Source organism: Lemur catta, chromosome 11, assembly GCF_020740605.2.
Source record: "Lemur catta isolate mLemCat1 chromosome 11, mLemCat1.pri, whole genome shotgun sequence".
Lineage (NCBI taxonomy): Eukaryota > Metazoa > Chordata > Mammalia > Primates > Lemuridae > Lemur > Lemur catta.
This window is the reverse complement of record NC_059138.1, coordinates 39,764,295-39,791,733: the sequence shown is the minus strand read 5'-3', so window position 1 is coordinate 39,791,733 and position 27,439 is coordinate 39,764,295. Positions and strand designations below refer to the sequence as shown.

General features: G+C 35.8%; 1 protein-coding gene across 2 annotated transcripts in view; it reads right to left on the bottom strand.

Annotated features, from left to right (window-relative positions):
- Window positions 1–27,439, bottom strand: part of RELN (reelin) — a 441,212-nt gene that overhangs the window by 222,313 nt on the left and 191,460 nt on the right. For both annotated transcript variants that reach the window (XM_045564269.1, XM_045564270.1), the window contains exons 5-7: window positions 19,633–19,665; window positions 16,867–16,945; window positions 2,176–2,272 (exon numbers count right to left, since the gene is read on the bottom strand). In XM_045564269.1, the coding sequence (XP_045420225.1) occupies window positions 2,176–2,272; window positions 16,867–16,945; window positions 19,633–19,665 (209 nt within the window). The remainder of the gene's footprint in view (window positions 1–2,175; window positions 2,273–16,866; window positions 16,946–19,632; window positions 19,666–27,439) is intronic.

The following is a 27,439-nucleotide window of genomic DNA, read 5'->3' as shown; positions in this document are numbered from 1 at the left end:
TCTTAGCCTAGTAAAGTTCTTTGTCTGAGGTTCTTTGTCTCACAACTTCAATAAAAATTGGATTTATGAAAAATAAAAAGGCATATTGTTTAAAAAGTGATGTTTGGGGGCTGATAACTTTCATCAGTTCTCATACATAACAATTTTGACTGGTTCAGTTTTGAAGTATCATGCAAACGTCTGGATTTTAGTAAATATAATGTTAACTGACAACTGAATTCCTCACTTTTCATTAGACTGATCTGTCTTCTATAAACACAACTTGGGTACATACATATATATATATATATATATATATATATATATTTGCTCTGGGACATTAACACAGTATAAAAATTATTGAATACTAGAGGTTGGTAGTGTAAAATGTGGACATCATCCCATCACTCTATCTCATTCTATTCCCTTTGGATCTATAATATGAATTACTCTTAGGGAAATACTTATGAGGGAAATATAAAACTGTACACTTTTTTATTTCTCAGATGAAGATAATTATTTTGAATATTTTCCTTTTTAGTTGAAAGGCTAATCTCACATTAATTATATAATACAATCCAAACTTAGCCCACTAGATGTATCAACTCTAATGCTAAATAAACTGGGATTTAGTAAAACAATCAGGATTAAATATACATGGGATCAAATAAACTAGATACTTCAGTTTTATGCTATGGAAATATAAATTTTGGCATTATATTCTTAGACATTATTATTTCCTATTAACCAGTATAAACAAAAAGAATTTGCCAAGCATTTCCAGAAATATTACTGAATGGGGGCACCTTCTAAAACAGGCATTTATTCTGAGCTCAATTAACTACGGTAAAAATTTAATTTTGTTTTAAGGTTTATAGATAATTAATTCAGTCACGGTACATTATTTAAAATGTGCTAGCAAACCTATTTTTTCAAGACAAACTTTACTACCAGAGTCACACTTGTCTGCAAGAATATTATAACACTTTGTGAGACTTGAATTATGAGCACCTATTATTTTAATTTGCATCCAATTAATTCTGTTTGTGTTCTAATTTCAACCCAAATCCCCTCAATTCATCAATGTTCTGAAGCTTGTATCTTTAATAAATTAAATGTATCTATTGCCATGAAAGGGGTATTGAAGCAGCATAAAGTAAGAACCATGTTACAAAAATTAATTGGCTTTCACATTTTGATAACTAAATCTTCTTTTAATTGCCTACCTAGGTCTTTTTCTCTCTTTACTTTGGAAGCTAGTCTTTTGGCAACTTTTAAAGTTAATGATTTTGAAATACAATGTGTGACACAGGGTGAAAAATACAACCTGTTTCTAAAAGCCCCCTGAAAAGGAAGATGGGTGAGAAAAAAGGAGAAGCAGCATCGAAGCCTAAGTTGAAAAGCAGAAAAGCAAAGCATAAGAGACGTTGTAAGAAGAGCATTAGGAGCACAGGACTTGAGCCAGGATATTTATATCCTTTTTCAAGAAGGGAAAATGAATGTAGTCTTCATGCCAGAAAGAAGTACCAAGTAACAACAAAAGGCTCATTAGCCACATGTTGGTGGCTAGTGGTTTCATTGCTTTCAATTTAGAATGCTCATGTAAAATGAAAATTTTACATGTGATTTGGCAAGCAAAGGCTAATAATCGGTCTAAATGAAAGGAAAATAACTTGCTCCTAAGTAATTTGGCATGAACCAAAATTTTTTAAAAACTGGTTTATTCAGTGTGCTCTTTCTTTCACTTAAAAAATCCCTCAAAGTTCTACTATTGTCAGGAACCAAAATTTAAAAGTAATGTGATAAAATTGAGCATCTAACATTTTTTTACTTGAAAGGAGAAAATAAGGACAATTTGAAGAGCATGGCTTTATACAAGAACTTAGAAAGTAAAAAATTATTTATTACAGATATTATATAAAATACCCATATTTTTAAAAAGCCATCAAATAATAGTGATGCACCCATGTTTAATGAGACCCACTGATGCTGCCAATTTTATTACTGCATTATTTATTTTTACCTCTGAAAATAGACCATAAAATCACCTCTCCCAATTTTGAGGTATTTGTGATAGGACTCATAATATAAACAATACTTCGAATTTTCTTCTGAACTATAAGAGTATAAAAGAAACTTCCGTACGAAAAAGCTCAGTAAACACTAGAAAGATGTACATAAATAGCATATATTTACCAGTTCTCGTGGACCATATGGCTCGCAGAAGGTGACAGCATTGCCATGCATAATTGCACCACACTGTTCCCCGGTCTCACAGTTGTTACATTCAACCCTGCGGGAACACAGAACACATTCCCAGTCTGAGAACTAAGCAGCACAAGGTGGTTCACTGCTCAGGTAAGAAAAGATGTAATAGTTATTGTTATTTAGTTCAAATCACCACTTTGAGGAAGGTAATAGTACTTTGCATTATGGCAGGGTTAAAGAGACCTGAAACCAGAAAGACTTAAATATAAATCCCAATTCCTTCAGTTACTCACTGTGGTAGGCAAGTTACTTAACCTCCCAAAGTTTCAGTTTCCTCACCTATAAAATGAGGATAATGATACCGACCTAAGTATCACTTAGTTATTGTGAGGATGAAATGAGAGACTGTATGTAAAACACAGAATACAGAACCAATCTCATACTGGGCAGTTAATAATGCAAGATGGTATTATTATCAATAATTACATATATGTATGACTGATACGAGGATGTTTGCAGGTATTAAAAATAAGCAAAGTAATATCCACTTACATAATGCACTAAAAACATATATCTCTGAAATCAAAAGATGTTTAACAAATTTTAAATCTTTTTCTTTTGAGCTATGGTCAGTGTAAATGTTTAAAATAACTGTCCTCAAACAAATTTCTATGTATACATTCCACCATGCTAAAAATAATAAGACTACATTATCCTAAGTGAAGTATCTAAAGAATGGAAAAACAAAAACTACCTGTATTTGCTATTAAATTGGAACTAAAAGATGAGCACACATGTGCACAGAGGGCAGTAAAACTCAGAGGAAATCAAGCAGGGGGCGGGGAGAGGAGGAATGGGCGAAAACCTACCTAATGGGTACAGTGAACACTATCCGGGTGATGGGCACACTTATAACCCTGACTCAAGCATAACAAAATTGATACATGTAACCAAAAACATTTGTACCCCGTAATATTTTGAAATAAAAAAAGAAAAAAAATAATCAAATACTTTAAAAAGTTTAATTATATGATAATAAAGTAAAAAACTTCAATGAAATGTATGATTTTTGATATTAGCATAATGCAATAATTAAGAAAACTATTCACCCTTTCCACCAAAGAAGGCAAATCCATTTTTAGTGATTTGCAAATTTGTTCAAACTTTTAACCACATGCTACTATCTGCTCATGTCATAGACAAAAAAGTGATAATCTGCCTAATTTGTTCGGTGAGAAAAATAGGATTACTTTTAAAAACGACTAAATGTATCTACAAATAAATAATGCTAATAGTAAAAAAAGGACTACTTTAATCTACATATTAGTATGAAATATATATACATTCTAATTCAAGCAAATTTTGGACACTGAGTTACTATGTTAACCTTGCAAATAATGTAAGGCTGCTGTCTTTACTACTATAAAATGAAGTGGTTAATAAAACCTTAGGACAGGATCTAAAAAATACATTTATGCATGTCTTTATCTAGTAGAAGATATGCATGGTCTGGATTTGACCTTGTATATTTCCAGTTACATTTACAATGCTCTGTGCTGTGACATTTCAACCTACAATCATTACATGCCCAACATGTAGAAAGAAAGAGCTATGTTTCCCCTGTCTGAACCTCAAACCACATGAGGGCTGTATTTCATGCAGAAAGAACATTTTCAAAGACTTCCACATTCCAGGTGCCAAACATTGTGGAAAGGGCACTATGCCCTTTGTTTCAGAGATTATTGTATTATGCTCTTTCAGCTGTTTGTTAATTTCAGAGAGGAGTAGGAACCCCCATCCAAGTAGGAAGATTACAAAAGTGTGAAAGGAGCCCATAAAGCCAAGAGGCAGAAGCACAATAAGTGAGTGAAAACTTGGCAAATAAATGTAAGTACTTCCTATGTTGAATGCATGGAGTAAATGATTGGTATTATTCTAATCTTTTGAGCTATGTTTCCACATGAGGAGATCAACAATGTTAAGGAACTTTAATTTTTTTTTACAGAAAAAACAAAAAAGAATTTTTGATATAGAATTTGAAATGTTAGTATCTAACAGCATCACAAATCTTAGTGGGAAATTTAACCCTTGATTACCGTGGAGCAAGATTATAATAAAAAGTCCTTGCCATTAGACGACAGACATAGTAGTAGCTTCATAAGGACAACAAACCTGTCTGTTGTTCACCATTTATGGCATGTTCCTTTATGGCACATTGTATTCCACAAGTATTTGTTGAATGAATAAATGAATATAAGGCAACTTCATAAATACAACTATTTTTAATGTCTGAAGTCTAAAGAACTTAGTGCCTGGTAGTATATAGTAAGCATGATGTGTTAGCTATTATTATTATTATTAATTTATCATGGATTTCTACCACTTTCATATACTCCAGAACTGGAATATTAGGTTTTTTCCCCCACAGAGAACCTACTGTTTCATGAGCAACTTGCTACTATTTTTCTATTAATAATTCTTTAAATTGATTTCGATTGTGATAAAAGTACAGAGAAGTAGCACAAAAATTATAGTGGGCTCCATTAGTGATAGATGAGGATTATTTGGCTTCCAAGTCATTATGAAATGGCTTGAGAGAAACATCAACTTTGACAAAGAAAGAAGTAAAGGAATGTACAAATATCACAATGGCTCTCTGTCAGTGACTCTAAATTAATAAAGTGTCACTGTTTATGTGAAATTTGGGGCCTGCTTTTTAAATTTCTATAGCCATCATTCTATCTATAAATATTGATCAGCAGTTTCCAAGTCAACCATATATCAAAAAATGTATATATAATGTATGTATTACAGGCCCCTTTTTCCATAGTTTTGATTAAACAGCATTCAGGTAGAACCTGTATAAGTGTATATTGTTTAAAGGTGATGGCCTACAGTCTGGAATTAGACAACCACTGAATAGATACAAAAGATTCTTGATGTGTTTGGAGAATCACTTCTATTTTGTAGAATAACAAACATTAAATGAATAATGAACAAGAAAAGAGCAAACATATACAGCTATTCTTCCCATTCAACTCAACAACTCCTCCAGATCTTTCTCTTCTTCATTGTGCTTCACCCAGAAATTTAAAATAAAATTTAAAAAGGCATTGGTACCCTATTGAAGAAACTAAAAGATTTGTAATTATCAGATATTATCCACTGGGGTTGTTGCTATTTGGAAAAACAATGGCTTCACCAAGGACTGATGGGACAAATCTGTCAGATCCCTGCCAAGGTCTTTTAAACGTCCTTTGCTCAAATTTCTCACAGTCTGGGTTTGTCAACATAATTTATTTTAATTTACCCTGAATGCCCATCCCTCTAGGTGGTCAAATCCAGTCCTCTCTTAGCTGCCAGTGGTGCCATTTATTCATTCATCATTTATTAATTCATTCTTGCATTTAGTAAACTTATGTTGAGAATTTGCAGGCCCTGTGCTAAGTTTTAGTGCAACAAAGACCAATAAAACACTGACATTTTCTTCCAGGAGCTTACACTCCAAATGGAAAGGCAGAGAAGCAGTAAACAAACAATTACAATAGAGGATGTCAATGCAATGTTAACTATTAATTGCATTCTATTATGTGCCAGATCCCGTAGGGGTGGGGAACCTGCAGCCTCAAGACCACATGTGGCCCTCTGGATCCTGGAATGCCGCCTCTCGACCAAATTAAAAGGATTTGTTCTGTAAAATTTGGATTCGGTCAAAAGGCCATACTCAAAGATCCAGAAGGCCACACGTGGCTCCAAGGCTGCAGATTCCCCACCCCTGGAACTTGAGCCTAGAGTTTGCAATTTGGACCTAGAGCTTGCTAACTCCAACACTCGCGCCACTTTTCATTGCTCCTTACTCCTTATAACAGGAGTATACACTGGTTGTGATGGTACCTAATCTAGACTGGGAAGAAAGGAAAAGCTTCCAAAGGAAGTGGCCCCAAAACTGGTCCTGAATGAGAAATAGGAGTTACTCAAACAAGAAAAAAAGGTGAGCGTGTGACAGGGCACAGGGAATGCAGAAATCATGACACACAAGCTGAACTGTTAGTTCAGTGGGTCAATATGGCTGGAATCACACTGTACATGTAAAAGGATCACAAAGGATGTGGCTAGAAAATAGAGACCAGTTCATGGAAGGCTTCACACACCATTTGCCAAGCAACAGGTACTGATAGGAGCTCCACAAACAATACCTCAATTAATTCATATAAAACCCTCTCCCTCTATTTTTTATCCTCAGTTAGTAAATTGCAGAACTGGGATTCAAATTTCCATTGTTTCCAAGGTCATGATGCAAATCCAACTTTTAGGAAAATTAGTAATACTATAGAAAATAATGGATTGGAGGTGGAAAAGACTGGGACTACAGATGTAACCCAAGTAAGATATACAATGCTTTGAAATAAGGTGGGGATGGAGCAAAGTGAAAAAGCCATTTCAAGTGTTCCACAGCCATATGTGGCTGGCACCTACAACATTAATATTATTCAGCATGACTCCACAGAATCACAGGACTGGGAAACTGCCTGCTTTCTGGTTCTGCTGACAGTTGGAGATGACCAGCCGAACTTTCACAACTTCAGTGAAAGGAGATTGGGACCAACATGACAGGTTAAGATATGGTTGAAATCATGGAAGTATATATTTTTAAGGGTTTGGGGAGAGGGGAGGGTATACAAAGTAAGAAGAAAAGAATGGATCCCTGGGAAGCAATCAGATTGCTCTTGGTCTGGTCTGGAAAACTCTAACCACCATCATGACCCCTCAGTGTGCATCAATCCAAGCCTATCTCCATTTACTCTTCCGTGATTATCAGCATGGAGGTTCACTTCTATACATGTTCCTAATCAACCTGTGCTGCCCATCAAAGTGAGCTTTCCAATATTTTTTCTATCATTAAAGTTAAGCATTGAACAACTACACATAGGGATGCCATTATCATAAAGGGAAAGATAAATCATGTGTTTATGATAAACACAATGATCCCAATGGAGACCAGACAAGACAATATAGACAGCAACTGGTGGTCATGGCTTCCCAGAAGAAAACAGTGATCCATGTCAGAAAAACAAGGTTAATGTTAAAAACCTACAGATGTAAGTAAACATCTAAATTCCAAGAAAAGTAATTCCCGGCTCACCCCAAAATTTGAAACAATACTTAAATGCCCAAGTGCTCTATCAGTCCTATCCTTCTCACTTTCTCAGAATGCATCTATGTCTAACAATTTAACTGGGTTGAGTAGAATTAGATATTTAACCCCAAAGGATGGTCTCTATGAAGACCATATGAATGGTCTGAAATTCTACTCTTCCATTTCAGAAAAGTTCTTTGAGTTCCTAAGAACTAGGGATTACTTTGCTGGATGATGAGTGATTCAATTTTCTTTAGGCTCAGAGCAAAAAAACAAAATGCTGATGTTTGTTGCTGGCATTTAAACCCATGGCCTCACACTGAATTCTTCCTGCTTTCTCATTCTCTCAGGAAAATGATGGGCTTTACGAAACTAGGTAACATATTCTTTCAAGATTTGTGGGAAGAAGGATGTTTTCAATAATCCCAGTTAAACAGACTTTTGTTTTTCAATTTTAAAAGGAATGTGACCTCCCAGGCTAAGGATTAGAAATAAATTGCTTCTCTGCCTAATAGTAAAAGTAATACTGAATGTTTCTCTAATCTAAGAAACATTTTCCCCTTTCTTTCTATTTCCCAATATGAAAAACAGAACATAAGAATCTAACAAATACGATGGCACACCATATGAATTGCCCACCTCAAAATATATTCTGCCATGAACAATATGATTAAAAGACATTTAAAGGGAAACGGTAGCAATCTTCAAAGACCACTGAAAACCTGAATTTATTAACCGCTCTCTGAACCTATTCATCACCTGCTTAGGTTCCACTTGAAGCTTATCTAGTACTCGAGTTCACAGATCATTTAGTTAGAGGGGACCTGAAATATCACTGCATCTCATCACCCCCTCATTTTACAAATGATGAAACAAGGCTAGAGTTCAGGTTCCCTGATTCTTTGTCTAATATTCTTCCCACTCCACCCTAATGCTTTAGTAAGAGAAAAAAATTCTAACTTTATAAAAACAATGTGCATTTCAAAGAATGTTTGTCATTTTTACTGTCAAAGTTTATTTTGGAAATTTACAGTGACTTCTTTTAAAAATTGTTTTTTTCATTTATAAGATAAAAGAATTTTGTTTTGCTAATGAAAATGTACAAAAATAAGAGAAATGACATAGACTTCACAGAAAACATAAAGAGTGAATTCACTGGAATGAAGTACATAATAATCAAATTCAGTACCCCTTTGGCTATACATGTCTCTAGATAATTCATCACAATCTATTTTAAATGTACACGATAGGTTTTTTTTTTTCTTTTTTACTAACAAAAACATAAAAGAATCAATAAATATAAAGGCTGGTACTTTGCTGACCAACAAAATTAGGATCAAACCATAAAAATAAAAGAAAAAGAAATGCTTTGAACCAGGGTTTTGTTTTTCACCATAACAAGCTCCTTGGCAGTTTGCAAGCTTGTTATTTTAGTGTTAGTTCTCTATTTTTTGTTTTTTATTATTCAGGTGGTTGTTCTTGTCTTGGGACAAAGAAGTATATGTGATGTGCATTTGAGCAGTAGAGAGCATGCTTCTGAAGGTATAATTGTGCTTTTTATTCTGACTTTACAATTATTAGACGTGAGAAAATATGTCCAACCAGCAGGCACTCTGAGGTGAAATGTGCCCGGAGTCTGGGGTCCCCACATACTGCAGTGACTAAGAAGGGCTTTCAGGATGCAGAAAAGAGGAGGAGGATTAATGAGAAAATTAAGCTCCTTTGCACAACTGGAGATTTATGAATGGTTGTTGCTAACATCATCCCAATAACAATAAATAAATAATCGAAATATTATTTTCTCAAGAGCAGTCTAATGACATGACTCATTCTTCTTTTTGGATCAGAGTGAAATCAGTCAGGCGTTAGGCACTCTGCTGAAACAAGTTAATCACCTAGAGACTCACAATCAGTTATCATCAAATTCTCATTTGAGATATATGCCATTTGTTCCCAAGACCGAGGACATCGTATTATCTATCCATAATTTATTGCCTTTGAAGGCAATAAATGCCTTTGAAAGCCTTTGAAGGCACTCAGCCCCACAAGAAGCAGTATGGCGTTCTATGAACCCACATTTCTGAGCCACATTCACCAGCATTTCTGAATGGAGCTATTAAAATAATTTAAAGAATGTTTGTTCTGATTATTAAAAAGTTCATTTGAACTACAAAAAGAAAAAGAAAAGAAAAATATCTTATAATTTCCTGACCCAAGGGTAACATGTCTCTGCCCCCGGGGTAACAGATCACACTGCCTGTGCTGACAAAATTCTGGCATGTGAGCTTGCAAAGTGAGGCCAGATCAGGGACTGGTGAATCCACCAGAGAAAATCGGACCTCGCAGGCCATTTGGTAGCTGGGCCGTCAGCTGACATCTTAGGAGACACCAGAGCTCCTTCTACCTTCCATTCAAACCTCAACAACCAATATACTCAACTTTTGACCATATTTTATAAGGGACACTGTTTTATAATTAAAAAGGTGTGACTATTTACTTGTAAGCTATTTACGTGACCATTTTCAAGAAGTGAAAGATCAAGCTTTAAAAAAATGTAAATTTCAGAATATCCTATTCTCTTTGTAAACGTGGAATATCTTTAGAAAACCAAGAAGGAAAAGTTCACTCTATAATACTGAGAATAATATTACCTTCAACTGTGTCATGCCTTTTTTTTTTTAAGGAGCTAACACCTGCTTTAAAAGTGAAAATGACAAACTCCATTTATAGCTCATTCTTTCTCATTACTTCTCACTGAGGAAGGTAAGAGAACTCTTCTTATTTCACTAGGGAGTTTAAAAATTTGATCTCTTCTTCGTTAACAGGTACAATGACAAATGTTATTTGGGTTAAAAATAACCCATCTAAAATCCTACTACTGCACACGATATTCTGACCTCCTACTATGGTGAATTCCATTACATGCTGCTTGAAGATATATTTTCTTACTTGTTTCATATGTACTTGACATTTAATTCCATTGAGTGAGCTCTTGTTTTTGTCATCTAAAACAGAAATTAAACAAGGCAGTAATAAGCTTCCAGCTTCACTCCTTATTTTTTTAGTAGGACACCTCCCGGTTAATCTTTCTATTGTAGATGAAGCTTTTCCCCAGAGCAATTACATCATGGCAGGAACAGAGGAGGAAGGAGGGGGATGAAGCTAGAGAGGAAAGTTAGAGGAGAGTTTTGTAAGAAGAGAAAAAGTTATTAACAAAAGAGAGTGAGAGAGAGTGGAAAGAGGTAAAGAAATCAAGAGGGAGGAAGAGAAAACCTAGAGAAAGATCCACAGACTGTTGAACTATTACACTCTCCAAATCAAATTATAATTCCACAACCTGAAAATACACTGATACATTAGAGGTTCTGGCAAGGGTAGGTCATCAGACAAAATATTTACTTTGCCTGATTTTTCATCTTTTCTGAATCTCCTGTAGTCACTTGCTCTTGGAAAAAATGTAGGGTTCATGCTCCTCTCCTACCAGCATGGTCTTCCAGGCTTACTGCCCTCAGGGACATTGAGCAAAGTGGAGATACTTTTATCCAATTTCTTTCTCAGTTGTCTGTCCATCAGTCTTACTTCTTCCTGATTACCTAGGCACTCCACTTACACTGTGGTTCTCACACTTGGCTACTAAATGGAGGCGTCCTCTTTGTTTTTGTTATTTATGGAGTGTGGGGGAGGCCAAGAAACTAATGAACTACAAAGTGGTTTTACTGCTTGCTTGGCTTCTTTTCCTTTATGGGATAAGCTGTCATTAAAAAAAGCTCCAGCCAGAATAACTCACCCCTCATCCTAAAATCTCAGTATTTTTTATATTCTTTGTTCAGACAATTATTTTTCTAAAAGGAAATGAATGTCAGTAAGCCAAATCACCAATCTTTTTGCTCCATTTCATGTTAGTTGTTCTAATAAATTAGTATTTCCAAGAGAATGCCAGATGCAGCAGTCTGTGGTCTCTATTTCCCTGGTCCTGTAATTTGACTGTTTAACACACAGAAAAATGGAAATGTTCTAGTCTTTTCTTGATTCTAGCAAGCCTATGCTATGCCAACCACAGCTTTAGCTTCCTTAGCTGTAAACTGTGAGGCTTTCTGTATCATATAACCCTATCGATGGAGGTCTTCGTGTACCAGAGGAGCCGAGACAACTTCATTTGTATCTTTCTTCTTGATGTCTGATATCCCCATTAGCATCATAACTCGCTCATCTAATATATTCTTTCTGAGGAGCAACTCCTGTTCTTTCCTCATCTCTGCTATTATTATTGTTCTATCATTGTGCTGGAGGGGAAACATCTGTTGTCATCTAGTTGCCATTTATCGTTGTGTTTTTTAATAGTTCGTTTCCAACTAGCACATCAGAGCCTAGTGTATTACAGCTCCGGATGCCTTCTGTGATCTTCAGCAAACAAGCATTAAAGGGATAATTTAAGCAAAACAAAGGGTAAAGACACTTTTTAAGAAGCCATTTACATTTTAGTTCCTTTAGCTCTTGTTCTCTCTTCAAGTTATGAATCAGAAATATCTCCTATTTCTTATTTTTCCTCATTGCTTTTCCTATTACTTTCTTATTGCTGAAATTTTTTGAGGTAGATTTATATGTAGATCTCAAAGTTTGCAAATGCACACATCTATGTAACCTCCCCTCCAGATATATAACATAATCATCACCCCAGAAAGGTGCTATGTGCCCTTTTCCAGTCAATCCTCTATCCCTGAAAAAATTACTGATCTAATTTATATCATTTTAGATAATTTTGCCTAAGTCTGGATTTCATGTAAGTGGAATGAATTCTTTTGGGTCTGGCTCCCTTCATACAACATTTTTGAGATTCATCCATGTTGCAACTATCAATAACTTGTTCCTTTTTATTGCCAAGTACTATCTGTTGTGTGAATGTATCACTGTTTATCCATCCTTCTGTTGATGAACACCTGAGATGGTTCCAGTTTTGGCTCTTAAGTATATTTCTCTTTTGAAAAACTCAAGATTTTTCTCCATTCACATGAAATATTGACAGTGTTAAAATAGTTCAATTCATAAAAAGGAACCATGAAAGTATAGTTGATGTATTAGCAGTAGCTGCTTAAAAAAAAGTTAATGAGGTAAAACATATTTGTGGTTCCTTACGTTCTTCTAAATTTAGTTACATGTTTTTCTTCCCATTTGGGGGGGAGTAGGTTAGAGGGTTGTTGCTATATGACTAAGACACCACTGACTACTCCATCCTCAGTGGCACATTCGTATTGGACATACCTGCCAATGGAGAATAAATCAGTGGTGTTCCATCTGCACTTGTTCTCATGCCTTTGGGTTCAATGGCATATTGGAATGAATGAGGTTAGTGTGTGTGGTCCAACATTACAGCAAAGGCAACGTGGAGAAACCTCACTCTCATCATACCTGAACTGCCACTATACTCACATGAAGGGGTGTTATTCTTCTCTTCACTTGTAACTTTACTTCTCATCTCTTATTTAAACAAGGCAAAAAGAAGCAGCTGGGTGAGTGGGGCAATAAAGGACCACTTCCCTAGCAGAGCCCTAGAGAGATCTGGGGGGCAAAGTGTAGAAGGAATCTACTGTCTGCATCTCAGGGAGGCAGAAGGACCCGAGTTGCACGATGACACACGAGTGGACAGCATCGCAAAGATGCCTATGGCTCAAACCCAGGACCAGCAGAACATTTTCTATGCCCTCAAGCCAGGTTCAAAACAGAGCTACTGTCCTGAAGGAGTGCTTAGGAAAGGGACAAAGGCTGTCTCTGTGGACTAGTCACCAAGGACCAGATGAGATAATGGAGGACTCAGTGAGCATCTGCAGGAACAGATTACTGGAGACCAGAGATGCATCCTCACCCTACCCTTGTTTTTGCACATATAAGCCCCCTGAAACTTAGCTAAACAATAAGAAAAATAGAAGAGGGCAAGCCAGAGTTGACCACAATTAAGTTTCCACTAACCTGGTAGAAGGGGAACAATAAAAAGAAATTAAGTTGTGTTATGAAGGAATAAAGAAAGTTTTATTTTTCTGATACCCAAGTTTATGGACAGAATTCTTTACTACCACACTTGCGTAAGCAGAAACAATTTCCAGAAGGACTCACAAAAACTGTTACCCCAGTTGTTGCTTCTGGAGAAAGAGAATAAAAGTCCAATGTGGGATGAAGGCTTATTTTTACTGTTCATAATTTTTGATGACTTGAACTTTTCACCAAGTAAATTTCTTAATTTTTAAATCAATTCAAATACTTAACTGAGTAGATAATACATTCAATACTGAGTTGATGTAAAAAAGTTTCTTGTTTCTATTCCAACAGCCACCAAACACTTGGAATTGTGACTTAGCTGATACCTTCATTCATAATAACAGTAATATTGTTTTATGTTCCTTGTTTTTTATGTACAGTCATTTGTACATGAGATAACAATCCTGGATATTAAAGAATTACATGCAATAGAAAAGAAAAGTCGATTTCACTGGTGAAGTTAATGGAAGCAAATAAGTCTTGAGTGATTTCACTTTTAAACTTATCTACTTCCCCAACATTGCACAGACATAACTTCAGTTTCTTAATTTCTCCTTTTGCTTATCCATAAAAATTACGAATTAAATAACGCATATGAAGCTTTTAGAACCCTCTGGGAGAAACATGCTCATATAAGTAACACATTTTTCTCCTGAGGCAAATTATCTGGTGATGTCTTGAGCCCTGAGAATTTGGCCCAAAGCAGCACACCCAGGTGCTTTGCTTCTATCTGGCAGTATGTGGCAGTGGGTAGAGACAGAGTTGGCAGCGAGGATTCTCTCTTCTACACTGCCACAAAGCTGCAGTGGGTTTCTGATTTTCCTCTAGGGTAAAGAGAATCAAAGACAATAGTATAAGGGACGGAACTCATGTGACAAAATGTGTACCAAGAAAGTAGAGACTTCAGGAGGGTGAAAACTGCCTATAAGTTTCCAGAACAAAGTGGAGCTTCGTTACTTTACTGAAAATATTTCGCTGGGCTATCTGATTTTACTGGGTGTTGGTTTCTGGCTTTAGGAAGCTTATGTTTATTTCTAAGGGGTTCAAGGTATCTAATATCCTCTTTATTTCCTCTTCTGTGATTCTGCTACAATGCTAGTTTCATTAATATGTGTTCCATAGGTTATATAATACATACCTATTTAATTTGGTATTTATTTATCACTCAAATAAATGCAATGAAGGAAAACTTAGGAACTCAGTTAAATAAATTAGCTTAAGACTATTTTAATATTAATGACTTTTAAAATCATATTTGGGCATAGAAGAGACAAACGGTCCAATGTATAATATATCACAGGAAAGAAGTAACTTGCATTGAGCACTTACAATACACCAGGCATAGTACCAGATCCTTTCATACTCATCAAACGTTGAAACAATGCTGTAAGGACAGTATTTGCTTCACTTTTATGGGAAGGAAATGGAGCTCAGAGAAGTGAAGCAGTTTTTTGCTTTTCTCTAGGTACTCAGTTGGCAAATGGCTTGCTCAAGAGTCAAACTGGACTGCCTGATCTCAGAGCCTCTGCCACCTCTTGTTCAACAAAGGAACAAGAGATGTCTCAAGTAATGACAGCTTCATAGAGTTTTTTTTTTTCTTTTCTCTCTCTCTCAATCTTAAAGCGGCTAAGTGAAGGAGATTGTGGGCAATAAGGGAGAAAGTAAAATTACACTGACATGTATTTGATAGAAGACAGAAGTACTTGACTTTTTAAGATAAAAAAGGATTTTTTTTTTAAAAGTAGGAAAACCCATAGCTTAAGTAAAAGGGACACAAAATCCATAACTTTGGTCAAGAAAGCACATACCAGATCAGTCATGAAAATGGGTGAAGCAAAATCAATCACATTTTATTGATTTTAAAAACAACAGAATTTGAACCACATAAAAGTCACATTTTATATTTGTCAAGAAAACTCACTGAAGGAAATGAATTAGCTTGACAGAAATGAACTCGCCTTGAAAGAAACAAATCATCTGATAACATCTACATTAATGGAATATAAAAATGCCAAATGTCAGGAGAAGTAGAAAATTTTTCCTGGGTAAAAGTAGTGCTTAGAAAGGTTTTTATTTGCCTTTTCCTAATAAAGATTTTCAATTTATTTTAGGAAATGTATATTTAGGACATATTCGTAAAGAAGTAGAGTTCTGTTGATAAATTCTTTCTTTAAATGGTATATAATTTATGAAACTTTATGACTAGACTTTCTGTCTAGTCTGATAATATCTTTTTCTATATTTGTAATATAGATATATATTTCCTTCTAGAAAAGATATAAAACTTCCTTGCCTAATATTAAAGCCCAACACTCTCTCCATCTCTATGTTATCTTCAGCTCCCAGGTCAAAGGCTGCTGTCTCCAAGAAACTCCCACTAGTGTCGTCTCTCCTTTTTGGAACTCCTACAGTACATGTTATTTGTTCCCCTCTAATCACATATAAAGATTTCTACCCTGGATTACAAGCTTTTAGAAAGTGTGTTTTTAGTGTCTCCTCTACTAAACTATGAGCTACTTATGAGAATCATATCTCTTTTTAATTTACATGGTGAGTGCCAGGCGCACTGTCTGGTGAATGGACACGCTTGAGGCTCTGACTCGGGGGGATGGGCAGGACATGGACATTGTATATAACCTGAACTTATGTACCCCCATGATGAGCTGAAATAAAAAAAAATTTACTATATAAATAAAAATAATTATTGCTAAATATTTGTTAAAACAGTGAAAATGAACAGAACAGGGACGAATATCATACACTGACATTCAAGGATGAAATAGTTATTCTCCTATTTAGTCTTGAGTATTGCTGTGATTTCAGTTATAACTTGAAAGTTTACATCCGAGTGTCTAATTTATCTTGAACTCTTCACTGTCCATGAAAAGGTTTAGTATCACAGAAAATCCAAATTGAGATATGGTTCCAAATTATGCAGACTGTACTGGGTCTGGGTCATCAGACTTATTCCTTCAAAGTCAGCAAAAATATAACAAATTGCCAACAAATTCGGCATCCATTTATGTATTCAACAAGTTTTTAATGAGTTATGGTTCATTATTTATTTGCCCTCGAAAATCCCATGCACTTAGCCTTTGAAGGAGAGACTAGAATATAAATAATGAGGTGACCCAATAACTTAGCAATTATTTGGAAGTCTGACTCAAATCAATTGTCATTTCAGATAAACCATTTCCCTTCTATCACTTGACATAAATGGAATTATTAGACACATGATAGCATAATGTTTTCTATGTAAAGATCTTGTAAAACTGGAAAAAGAATCCAACCACACCCATAGCTTTAGGGAGCACCTAGATTCAGTTCTTAAAGAAGTCAAGTAATAGTATTATGTGTAGTCTACATTAAGCCCAGTTCCATAGTTTAACAACTCTCACTGATACCTTAGCACTAAAGAGCAATTTAATTTTAAGTAACTGGTCCTTAAGGGAGCAGTCAGCATTATTCCTTGCATTAAACAAACCAAAGTGAGGCGTATTCCTGTAACTTACCATATATTTGGATTTAATTCCAGTTGGTGATAGGAGTCAAAGTCATCTCGTAGGATGATGCTGTCACTATGTATTTCAGCTAAAAGAAAAAGAAGGCATTTAGGAAGGAATTATATACTACAATAGTAAATTTAGCTAAACAAAAGTCTCAGCACGCTGCATTTATGAAGAATCACAGTATTTTAAACTAAAACTGAATTTTAAATGAGCAGTTGATTATATTTGTTTTGTCCCTAGACTACTAAGGGACAAGAGTAAAGGCTCTGCTGTCTAGATACCTAGAAGTGCAAAAACTAGAGCCTCTGAAGAGAGGCCTGCCGAACTGTCACCAGGCAGGAGAGGCAGGAAGGCCAAGGTCGGCACCAACCTACAAGTAGAGTCCACACAGGGCTTGTCCCTCACATTTCAGCACAGACTCATCCATGGCTTCCAACAGACCACCCAGATTCAGTGTCTAACTCCCTTTAAGTCATGGAAGTGTATAGAACATTTTGGCTATTTATTATTAGCTAAAATTGCTGTAATTTACTGATCCATTTTTTCTTCTCTTTCCTCCCATCCCTCTTGCCCTGGCTTGCTTTCTCTCATTCCCTGTATTCACTCATTTTTCATTTAATGTGTTTCAAATTGTTAACTTTTTTTTCTCTCAAAAGCACATAAAAGAAATTATATGAGTAACTAAAATTGCCAAATAAAGTCAATTTAGAAGTCAGGAGGAATGCCAGGGAACCATACATGGTTTTAAATATATTATCAATACACTTGAGATTATATGAAATACCTATTTTTAAGCACTAAAGGAACTTTGGGCATGTCAAGAGCAAAGAATATTTTCATAAACTGTATAGGACATATTTCCACTGAATAGAGGGTGAACAAGTAAAAACAATTTCATTGCAGCTCCAATGTGTGTGTGCTCATTTCTAAGGTTGTGTGAGAAATGGTAATTATTTCTACTCAAGTTGTAAAAGTTAATTTAGTACTTTGTGAACAACCCTCTAATCTTATTCCTGTAGTTTTCTTAGGAAGTTTGTTTCAGCTAATATAAATTCTTTGGACCTTTACAATTTTGTTTGAACTAGCTAACAGATGCCTTTTGGAAAAATTAAGATCATATTATCTGATTAACAACCAAAAAAAAAGCCAGAATGTTTTTTTAAAGGTGATATTTCATGTTTTGGGGGCTCACTGAAATATATTAATAATTCTCTGAACTCACTGGGCAATTAAAATCACTTCCAAATACGAGGAAGCATACTTTCAAATTCTCTTTGGTGACATCCTCACCTATGGCAGTCCTTGCCCCCTTTACACCAGGTATGCCAGCAGGCAGGCACATAATGAATCATGGAAACCAGTGAATCAGCATGTATTGAGGGGACTGGATGCTCAGACTCGAAGCCTGAGGCACGAGAACAGGGAGAATATGAATATACACTGGAGAGAACACTGTGATGTATTCTGTGCATGAGAGTGGTTTAATGATTCCTCTGAGCGATTAGACGCAGTGCCTGCAATGCCTACAGGGTATAGCTCTCTCGGTTACCCAATCTGGCTGAGACTTGGCCGGGCCACTGCGGGTCACCAGCCTGCCTTGGCTGCCAGAAGGCATGCTTCGAAGCACTTACATTCGTCTGCCAAATAAGAGGAGCCCCAAGCTGTAGCATTACATAAAAGTAGAGCTTCTCAAGGCAGATTTTCCAAAGAGAAAAATAAATTAATTGGGTTTATAGGCTGAAAGAAAAAGCCCAAGAGACAAATAGCTGACCTATCTGGAAGTCCCACAGCGAGAGACATGTGAAAAGACTGCAACCAGCTAGGATGGTTTCTTTTCAATCTCATTAAATAGTATAATGTAGAAAACTGCTTTCAAAATAGGTCTTCACTGACACAAATGAGAAACAACTCTTAGAGATCACTTGTTTTCTAGAGACTTTTTTTCTTAACAAAGGCACTGGGTAAGCCTCACTGGTTATTTGTTCATGTGTTTATTTCTTTCCAAAGACCACTGTATCATTTACTACACACTTTACAAATGCAAGTTCCTTTAATCCTCATATCAACCCTATGAGGTAGGTACTACTATTAATTCTATTTTACAAATGAGGAAACTGAGGCAGAGAGAGGTTAAGTAACTTGCTCAGTGTCATATAACTAGCAAGTGGTGAAGGTAAGATAAACCCAGGCAGTTTGGCTCCAGAATCTGTGCTCTTAACCACTACACAACCCTGTCTTAAGAACTGTGGACCACTAAGTACCTGACACTACGAAAAAATCATGGTGCCATTTTAAAAAGCAGATTTAAACAGTCTCATTCCAAGTTTTAAAGAGATAACCAAATTGTTTCTCTTTTTACAACTGAGTAATAATTTGAGCAGAAAATTCAAATCTGAAGTGACCACGGTTCTTCCACATTCATAGCTCCTTATCCAGTGCCTCTATGCACTAGTATTTATGATAGGTAGGAGCTCTGGGGAAAATTCAGCATTAGAACACAAAAGGTCCCACTCAACAGGATCCCAGGGATGAGGGTCCCAACAGGTGCAAAAGTCCCTGCATGGGCCCCCAGCTGGGCAGCATGATTACTCCCTCGGGAGGTTCTGTGTTCAAGCATAATCTGTGCCTTAATCTAATTTCAGTGAATGATCAACAAATCAGAGAGGACAGAGACTTTTCTCACCTCTATCACATCTGCTCACATAGCCAGAAGAGTGAAACAGGAGATCAAGTACTAAGGTTAATGATATCAGAGTCTTAAACACTTACCTAGATGTGGGTGCGTAGTGGCCTCTGTCGGAGCTGAACCAAGAGAGGAAAGGGGAAAGATGACTGATTAGTAACAAAAGCAAAGTCCAGTAATAAACAATCACAAATATAGTTACAAAACTTATGTCACACTAAACAAATAAAATGGCTAGAGATTTTTTTAGTCTTTCTAGGAGTAAGAAAAGAATGCTAATAAACATCCTAAAATACGACAGCCAACTTTCTATTTATTTAAAAGTAATGGATTTCTCCTAGGATGAAGAGTAGAACCACTTACACATGGGACAGCTATTTACTATACAACTTTAGTGACATATCCCTCGAAGCACATAATATAAATGTGATGAGATAGTTGATGGATATGCCAAAACCCTTTCTGAGCATCTATTACATGCCAGGGACTGAGCCTGGCATTAGGGAAATAGACAAAAAGCATGGTCCATGCTCTCGAGGAGCCGGTGCAGACAATTACAATATGGGGTAGTAAGTGTTATGATCATGTTCAGAGGGTGCTGGGGTGAGCTGAGGGCAAAGGAGGGATGCTAAATCCAGGTAGTCTGGAGGTGTCAAGAGAAGTTTCCAGAGAAGATGATTTCTTTGCTGAATTTTGAAAGAACAGTAGGAGGAAAACGGGTGGAGGTGGGGGAGGGGAGAGAGGCTTCTTTCTGGAGTAAAAGTGGAATGGCCTTTTGGGAGAGCCACAAGTTCAGCATGACTGGATGAAAGTTTAAGAGGAAATAGTAGAAAGAGTGAAGTTGAATATATAAGGAGGAGTTGAAATTGAACGCTAAGGCATTTGGACATTACCATAAAAGCATGATGATCTCCTGAACATGTATGAGCAAAGGAGTGGCATGTTCAAATATGCATTTTTTTTTTTTTTTTTTTTTTGAGACAGAGTCTCACTTTGTTGCCCGGGCTAGAGTGAGTGCCGTGGCATCAGCCTAGCTCACAGCAACCTCAAACTCCTGGGCTTAAGCAATCCTACTGCCTCAGCCTCCCAAGTAGCTGGGACTACAGGCATGCACCACCATGCCCGGCTAATTTTTTTTTCTATGTATATTTTTAGTTGTCCAAATAATTTATTTCTATTTTTAGTAGAGACGGGGTCTCGCCCAGGCTGGTCTCGAACTCCCGATCTCGAGCGATCTGCCCGCCTTGGCCTCCCAGAGGGCTGGGATTACAGGCGTGAGTCACTGCGCCCGGCCCAAATATGCATTTTTTTAAAGGGCACTCTGGAAGAGTATGGAGATCAGGGACACTGCCCAATTAAGACTGGTTAGGTTTTTTCCCCCAAAGGATTTCTAAATCTATGAAGAAATATCAACTCAATATCTAAAAACCAGAATTCAATACATATTTTAAGGCTTTTATATCTTTCAAAGAAGAATTTCAGCTAGATATGAAAAAAAATAGTTCTATCACAATGGGCAGTGCTTCAGCGATGTTAGATTAAAAATCTAGACTTAGCATTTTAAAAAAAGACTGATATTTGTCATTATTTCATATCAACATATTACACATTAAAATAGTTGTACACAGCTTTTTGAAGCTGACTCTATGGAACGTGTCATAGATACAGTGTGAAAATCTTTTAGTATGTGCACACAAATGCTCTGAATCATAATCAGTTTAAGGAACTCTTGAAAAAATAGAAGACAACAAATTAAATAATTTTATATTTTGTGCCAATGCTTATTGGTTAAATCATAGAAGAGTTTTACAAAGATTCACTGAACTGTTAACTCTAATTACAGATTTTCTTGACATAAAAGAAATACTTGCCAACTATCCAATAATAAATGACAAAAACCTGGTATGATGATGTATGTCCTCACACCAGTATCACAATGCATATGAATAAGCTAAATTTTAAGCATCAAGGAAAGCAAGAGTTTATTTGCAAACTAGCTGGAAAAGTAAGAGAATTTATGTTGAAATTAACACTTGCAAAACACAAATTAATAATGATTTTATACAATTTCCTAACATGACTCAATGTCCAGGAGATTTTAACTGTAATTCCCAACATTTTATAAATTGCAAAAAAACTACAAGAAAAATTTGAAGAATATCTTTTTGATATTAATATAATAATTTTAGAGTTGCTTTTCAATTTGTGCAATATTTTGAATTCCATGTTAATATTAATAATACTAGGTTGAAACAAGAATAACACTTGGACAGATATAGTTTGAAACTGGTATGTGTTGAATCAAAGTAAATCAGTTCTTCTAAATGAAATGGACAAATTCTGTCAAAGAGGACAGAGAATTAAGAGGAATGAACAAAGCCTACAAGAAATATTGGATTATGTAAAACAGCCAAATATAACCATAGGCATCCCTGAGAGTGAAAAAGAAAATGCACAAGGGCTGGAAAATCTATTTGAGGGAATAGTTCAGGAAAACTTCCTTGGTCTTCCTAGAGATTTAGACATCCAGGTACAAGAAGCTCAAAGAACACCAGGGAGATTCATCTCAAAGAGGCAATCACCAAGACACGTGTCATCAGACTGGCCAAAGTCAACAGGAAGGAGGAATTCCTGCAAACCATGAGACAAAAACATCAAGTAACTTACAAAAGAAAACCAATCAGGCTAACTACAGACTTCTCAACTGAGATTTTACAAGCCAAAGGGATTCAGGCCCCATCACCAGTCTTCTTAAACAGAACAACTGCCAGCCTAGAATTTTCTACGCTGAAAAACTAAGTTTCATATATGAAGGAGAAATAAAGACTTTTCCAGACAAGCAAACACTGAGGTAATTTCTCAAGATCAGACCTGCTCTGCAAGAAATATTCAGAGCTGCATTATACATGGATCAGCATAATAAACACACACCAGTGTAAATCCACCCACAATCAAAAGCTCAGAGCTCATATAAAACAACAGCACAAGAGGTAAAACAAAGCAGTAAGGTACTACCCAACAGGGTAAACAGAATGGCATCCCACATATCAATTCTATCAATCAACATGAACAGTTTAAATGTTCCACTCAAGAGACATAGGCTGGCCGAATGGATGAAAAAATATAAACCAAGTACCTGCTGTCTCCAGGAAACACATCTGATCCAAAAGGAAAACAGTATGGAGATTCCTCAAAGAACTAAAAGTAGACCTACGATTTAATCCAGCAACCCCACTACGGGGTATTTACTCAAAGGAAGTCATTTTATCAAAAAGACACCTGCACTCGAATATTTATTGCAACACAATTCACAATTGCAAAGATGTGGAATCAACCCAAGTGCCCATCAATTCATGAGTGGATTGTCAAAATGTGGTACATGGAATACTACTCAGCCATGAAGAAGGATGAATTAAGGCTTTTTGCAACAATTTGAATGGAACTGGAGACCATTATCCTAAGTAAAGTACCTAAATAATGGAAAAACACCATATGTACTCATTATTAAATGGGAACTAACCAATGAACACACATGTGCACAGAGGGAAGTAAAACTCAGTGGAAATCAAGCAGGGGGCAGGGGAAGGAGGGGATGGGTGAAAGCCTAGCTAACAGGTACAATGAACACTATCTGGGTGATGGGCATACTTATAACCCTGACTCAAGCATAACAAAAGTGATCCATGTAACCTAAAACATTTGTACCCCCATAATATTTTGAAATAATAAAAAAAAGTAAAAGCAAGCCAACAGAATGTAGGAATTATGATAGAATCTCACAAAAGCTATCATCTTTTTCAAAAGCCTGCTTCCAGCAAAAGTTTAAGAATAAAAGCATTTTCATCCCCTTCATATTTTCATATAAAAAATTAAAAAGAAATAATGAGAGCATGGCATACTTTGACTTCATTTTAGTTGAAAAAGCCAAACTCATTTACAACTTTAAAGCTATCAATACAAATTGGTAGCAATTTTTACTAGGAAAGTATTGATAAATGAAAATCTACTTAATTTCATTAGTCAAATCTCTCCTGAGAGCAGTTAAGTGAGAAAAAAATGGAAATTTAAAATTTCAAGCATAATTCTATTTCTTAATATTACACAGGTAAATAAATGTTCTTATGAATGTCTAAATTGTTCATAAATGTGTAACTTATTTGTTTTTCCAGACTCCTTTTAATGTTCATGGCAGTGTATCTTAAAAATTATTTGTCCTCAAAATTTTCTCTCCAGTGGGACCTACCCAGATTATTTGTTTTGGCAGAATACAGAGATTTAGATCAGTAATGAAATGCTTTAGTGACCTTCTAAGTCTTTTCTTAGCTGGGCATTTTCCTAGATGCTGGAGTACTATTAAGTAACCTGAAGATTAAGTATATGTTTTACTAAGATTTCATAGACTATGGAAAGAGGACAGGAATAGATTTTTAAAATTAATAAGCTAATATGTTGAGAATAAAAGAAACCTGAAATAGTGTTTTTAGAAGGTACTTTAAAATTTGTTTGAAAAAATATATTGCTTGTAGAACTTTCTTTCTATTCAGCTGTGCTATTCTTGAAATGATTTATTAATCACCGTCAACTAGCATGAACAAGAAACCAGAACTGCCTTGAACGAATACAAGAACTTTGTACTAATGTAGATTTGGTAAAGACAATTATGCAAAAAAATACTGGAGGTGAATGATTATTATATGAAATAGTCATGAAAAGACCCAATTCATATCATGACAAGCAATTCACATCACAAGGACTGAGCGGGCCTAACATGACAATTCAGTAAATTCAGTACCAAAAGTTTCAAAGGAATAACATGCTTCTTGGTCTCTTTAAACAAGATTACTATTTATTTGTTTAAAATCAAAGTAGAAAAAGTGCATAACAGCACATTTTTGAGTAAATGATGAAAAGGACTTAGCCCATATATGTTAACACATCTGTGTGCTGATGATGGTTCTAGCGTCACAGAGTAGGAGGTCTTTTCCTAAAAAAAAGTTTATTTTGTGGGATGGGATGGAAATTTTTCTTTAAAAGCTCACTATTTTCCACTCAGTGTGAATTAACCTGACCTTCCTTGTAATGTAAGAACCACTTATCGCTCCCTTCCCAAACTTTTAAGCATAACTAATGTACTGCTTGTCATTATATAGAGTTACTTTGTGAATATAACATTTCATTTACTAAATATATTTTCTTCATTATCTCCAATTATTTAGAGCATCTCATAGATTATAATGAGTAATTTATCCTTATGACACTGGCATTAGGCAAGAGAGCACTGGCTGAGCTCTGCAGATAGAAATGGAAGTTAGAACGTCTCTGTAAACTGAAATAGGAAGCAAACACCTCCAATTCCATATTAGCTTCTATGATTTCATTTGTATCTTGGTGCTCAGAGTCATAATTTTCTTAATCACATTTTAATAGCTTAAACTATTGAGCTTTTTAAAATAAATATTATAAACAGGGATCATTATATGGAATCTCAATATTAAATGGAAGCCTAAATCCTTCCCATCATCAATTTAATTTTTCCAGGAGACAAATTACATGCTAAGAATAAAGAAAAGCTTCATTTTTTAAAAAGCATTTCTGTGTTTATGCTCTTTCAAAAGTTGAGTCCACCAGAATCTCATAGATCACAGCAGCCTGGAATAGGCACATTAGAAAGAATGAGGTCGCGTTTAATTCCCCCAAAGGTTATTCTCTTGACAAATGTGTTTTTTCTTTCAACTGACTTATTTTGGAAAGAACCTTTTAAGTAATTATGTGACTTGAAAATATAGTACTACTAATACATTTCAGTCAACTTGTTGAACAAATTACTCAGTGTAAAGGATAGAGATTTCAATATTCAGGGCAGAAAAAGGAAAGGGTGTCTAAAAATGAATTGAAGGGATAGTAAATTAGCTTTGTGTTAATATTATTGATTGCTTTAAACAAGAAAAGGCTTTGAATCCATATATATAATAGTATCACTATATGTATATATATAGTGATAGTCAATTCTTACAAATACAAGTATTATGTTCCAGGAACTATATCTCCTGAATCATTTTGAAATTCAAAGGCTCTAGGTAGTTTTGCCTCAGGTATCTCTTTGCCTAATTTGAAATTCAAATGTATTAAACTTCCAAAGCTAAATATGACAAATTAGACATGGTCTGTGAAGTTAGCATTTAATGAGCTATGAACCTAGACTTTCATCTCCCCAGGAATAATTTCTTTATTACTTTTTGTATTTTATTGCAATAAAACACGATTTGACCTTCAAGTATGATAATTAAGCTTCCAAAAATGTTATAAATTTGGAGTGAAAATAGTTCTCCCTGTGTTCAGGAATATACTTATGATCAGTATAAAAAATTACTTAATATTTAAACACAGCTAAATTATACACTGAACCAGCAATATCAAGAATTATTTTTCTCTTCCCTCTCTCTCTCATTTTCCACCTCGATTTGTGTCTCATAACAACTTATCTTCTTTCATATTTTAAAATACATGGAAAAGGAGCAAAGTGAAAATATATCTTTATAACCTATGACTGGGGGACAGATACCTCTTTCAGATAAGATTTATTCTACCATGTGCTGTCAATTACGGGACATTAAACACTAGAACTTATGACTCATCATCTTACCATGCCCATGTCCTCACCTCTTCTGGAGGTGAGGTATCCATACATTTTCCAAAACTTTGCCTACGATATGAATAAAACTTTTAAGTGAAAAATCAGAATACAAAACAATACCGTGTGAATTGGTGAATTCCTAGACCTTTGAGAACTTAAAGAGATGAAGTTCATGAAGGAAGCCAATGAGAGGAAATACATGAAACCTGAGCACACATGGCTTCTAAATAACAGTCAGAGGTCAGAAGGAAAATCATTAGGCTCAAAAGAAAGAGGAGGAGGAAGAGGAGGAGGAGGAGGAGGAGGAAGAAAAAAACCTTTTTGCCCAAATTCCTAGAGATTTACCAATGTCTGCTCTCCCCTTCTTTATTTTAACTGAACTTGTAGCTCCCAGTTTGAGGTCTATTTCTCAGCTGCCCTTGCAGCTCCCTGTGACAAAGGAATTAAGTCCTGCCCATAGGAGGTGAACAGAGGTGACCTGGATCACATTGAGGGCTGTGTCATGCCCTAAAGGAACGGGCATGCCTCCCTGGCCCCTCCCTGCTGCTAGGAGATGGTGAGTGCTGGAGCAGCCGGCAGGGCCTGCCGTATGGAAGCTCTGTGCAGTGCACAGCAGACACCTACCAGCCCTGGACCACCTACTGCCACACTGGTTTATGACTAAGAAATAAACTTCTAGCCATTTAAGCCACCCATAGTTTGAGGTACTCTGCTTAGTACCTCAAGTACATAGAAGCTTAGTCAATCCTCTAACTAAATGAGTTAATTTCCCATGGGCGGGGAAAGGATCTCTTTCAGAGAAAGGTAGCCTGCCTTTATCTCAGTCGCAATCTTAAAAGCCAGAGTAGAAATCAGAGCTGATCAGATACGGAGTTCCTATGAGACTCTATCTTGTCTATCTCTGCACCCCTAAGGCCAAACACAGTGCTTGGCACTAAGTAGCTACAAAAATATTAGTTGAATGGATATTGATAACATCAAGGCATTACTGCTAAAACCACTGTTGTTATTAATAGAAAATTCTAACCATCTCCTCTGTTCTCTCCCTTCCTAGTCACTTGTACATATGTCATCTTCCTATCACTTTCCTTCATATTTCTTTTCACTTTCCTTTACATACCTAAGGATGAATCATACAATTTGCCTTGCTCTAAAATAGATTTAAGGCAGCTTACAAAAAAGGGCAGACAACTGAACAAGACAATAAAGTGGTGAAATCAAAGATGATGACAAATGAGGGTAGAAAAATAATACATCCC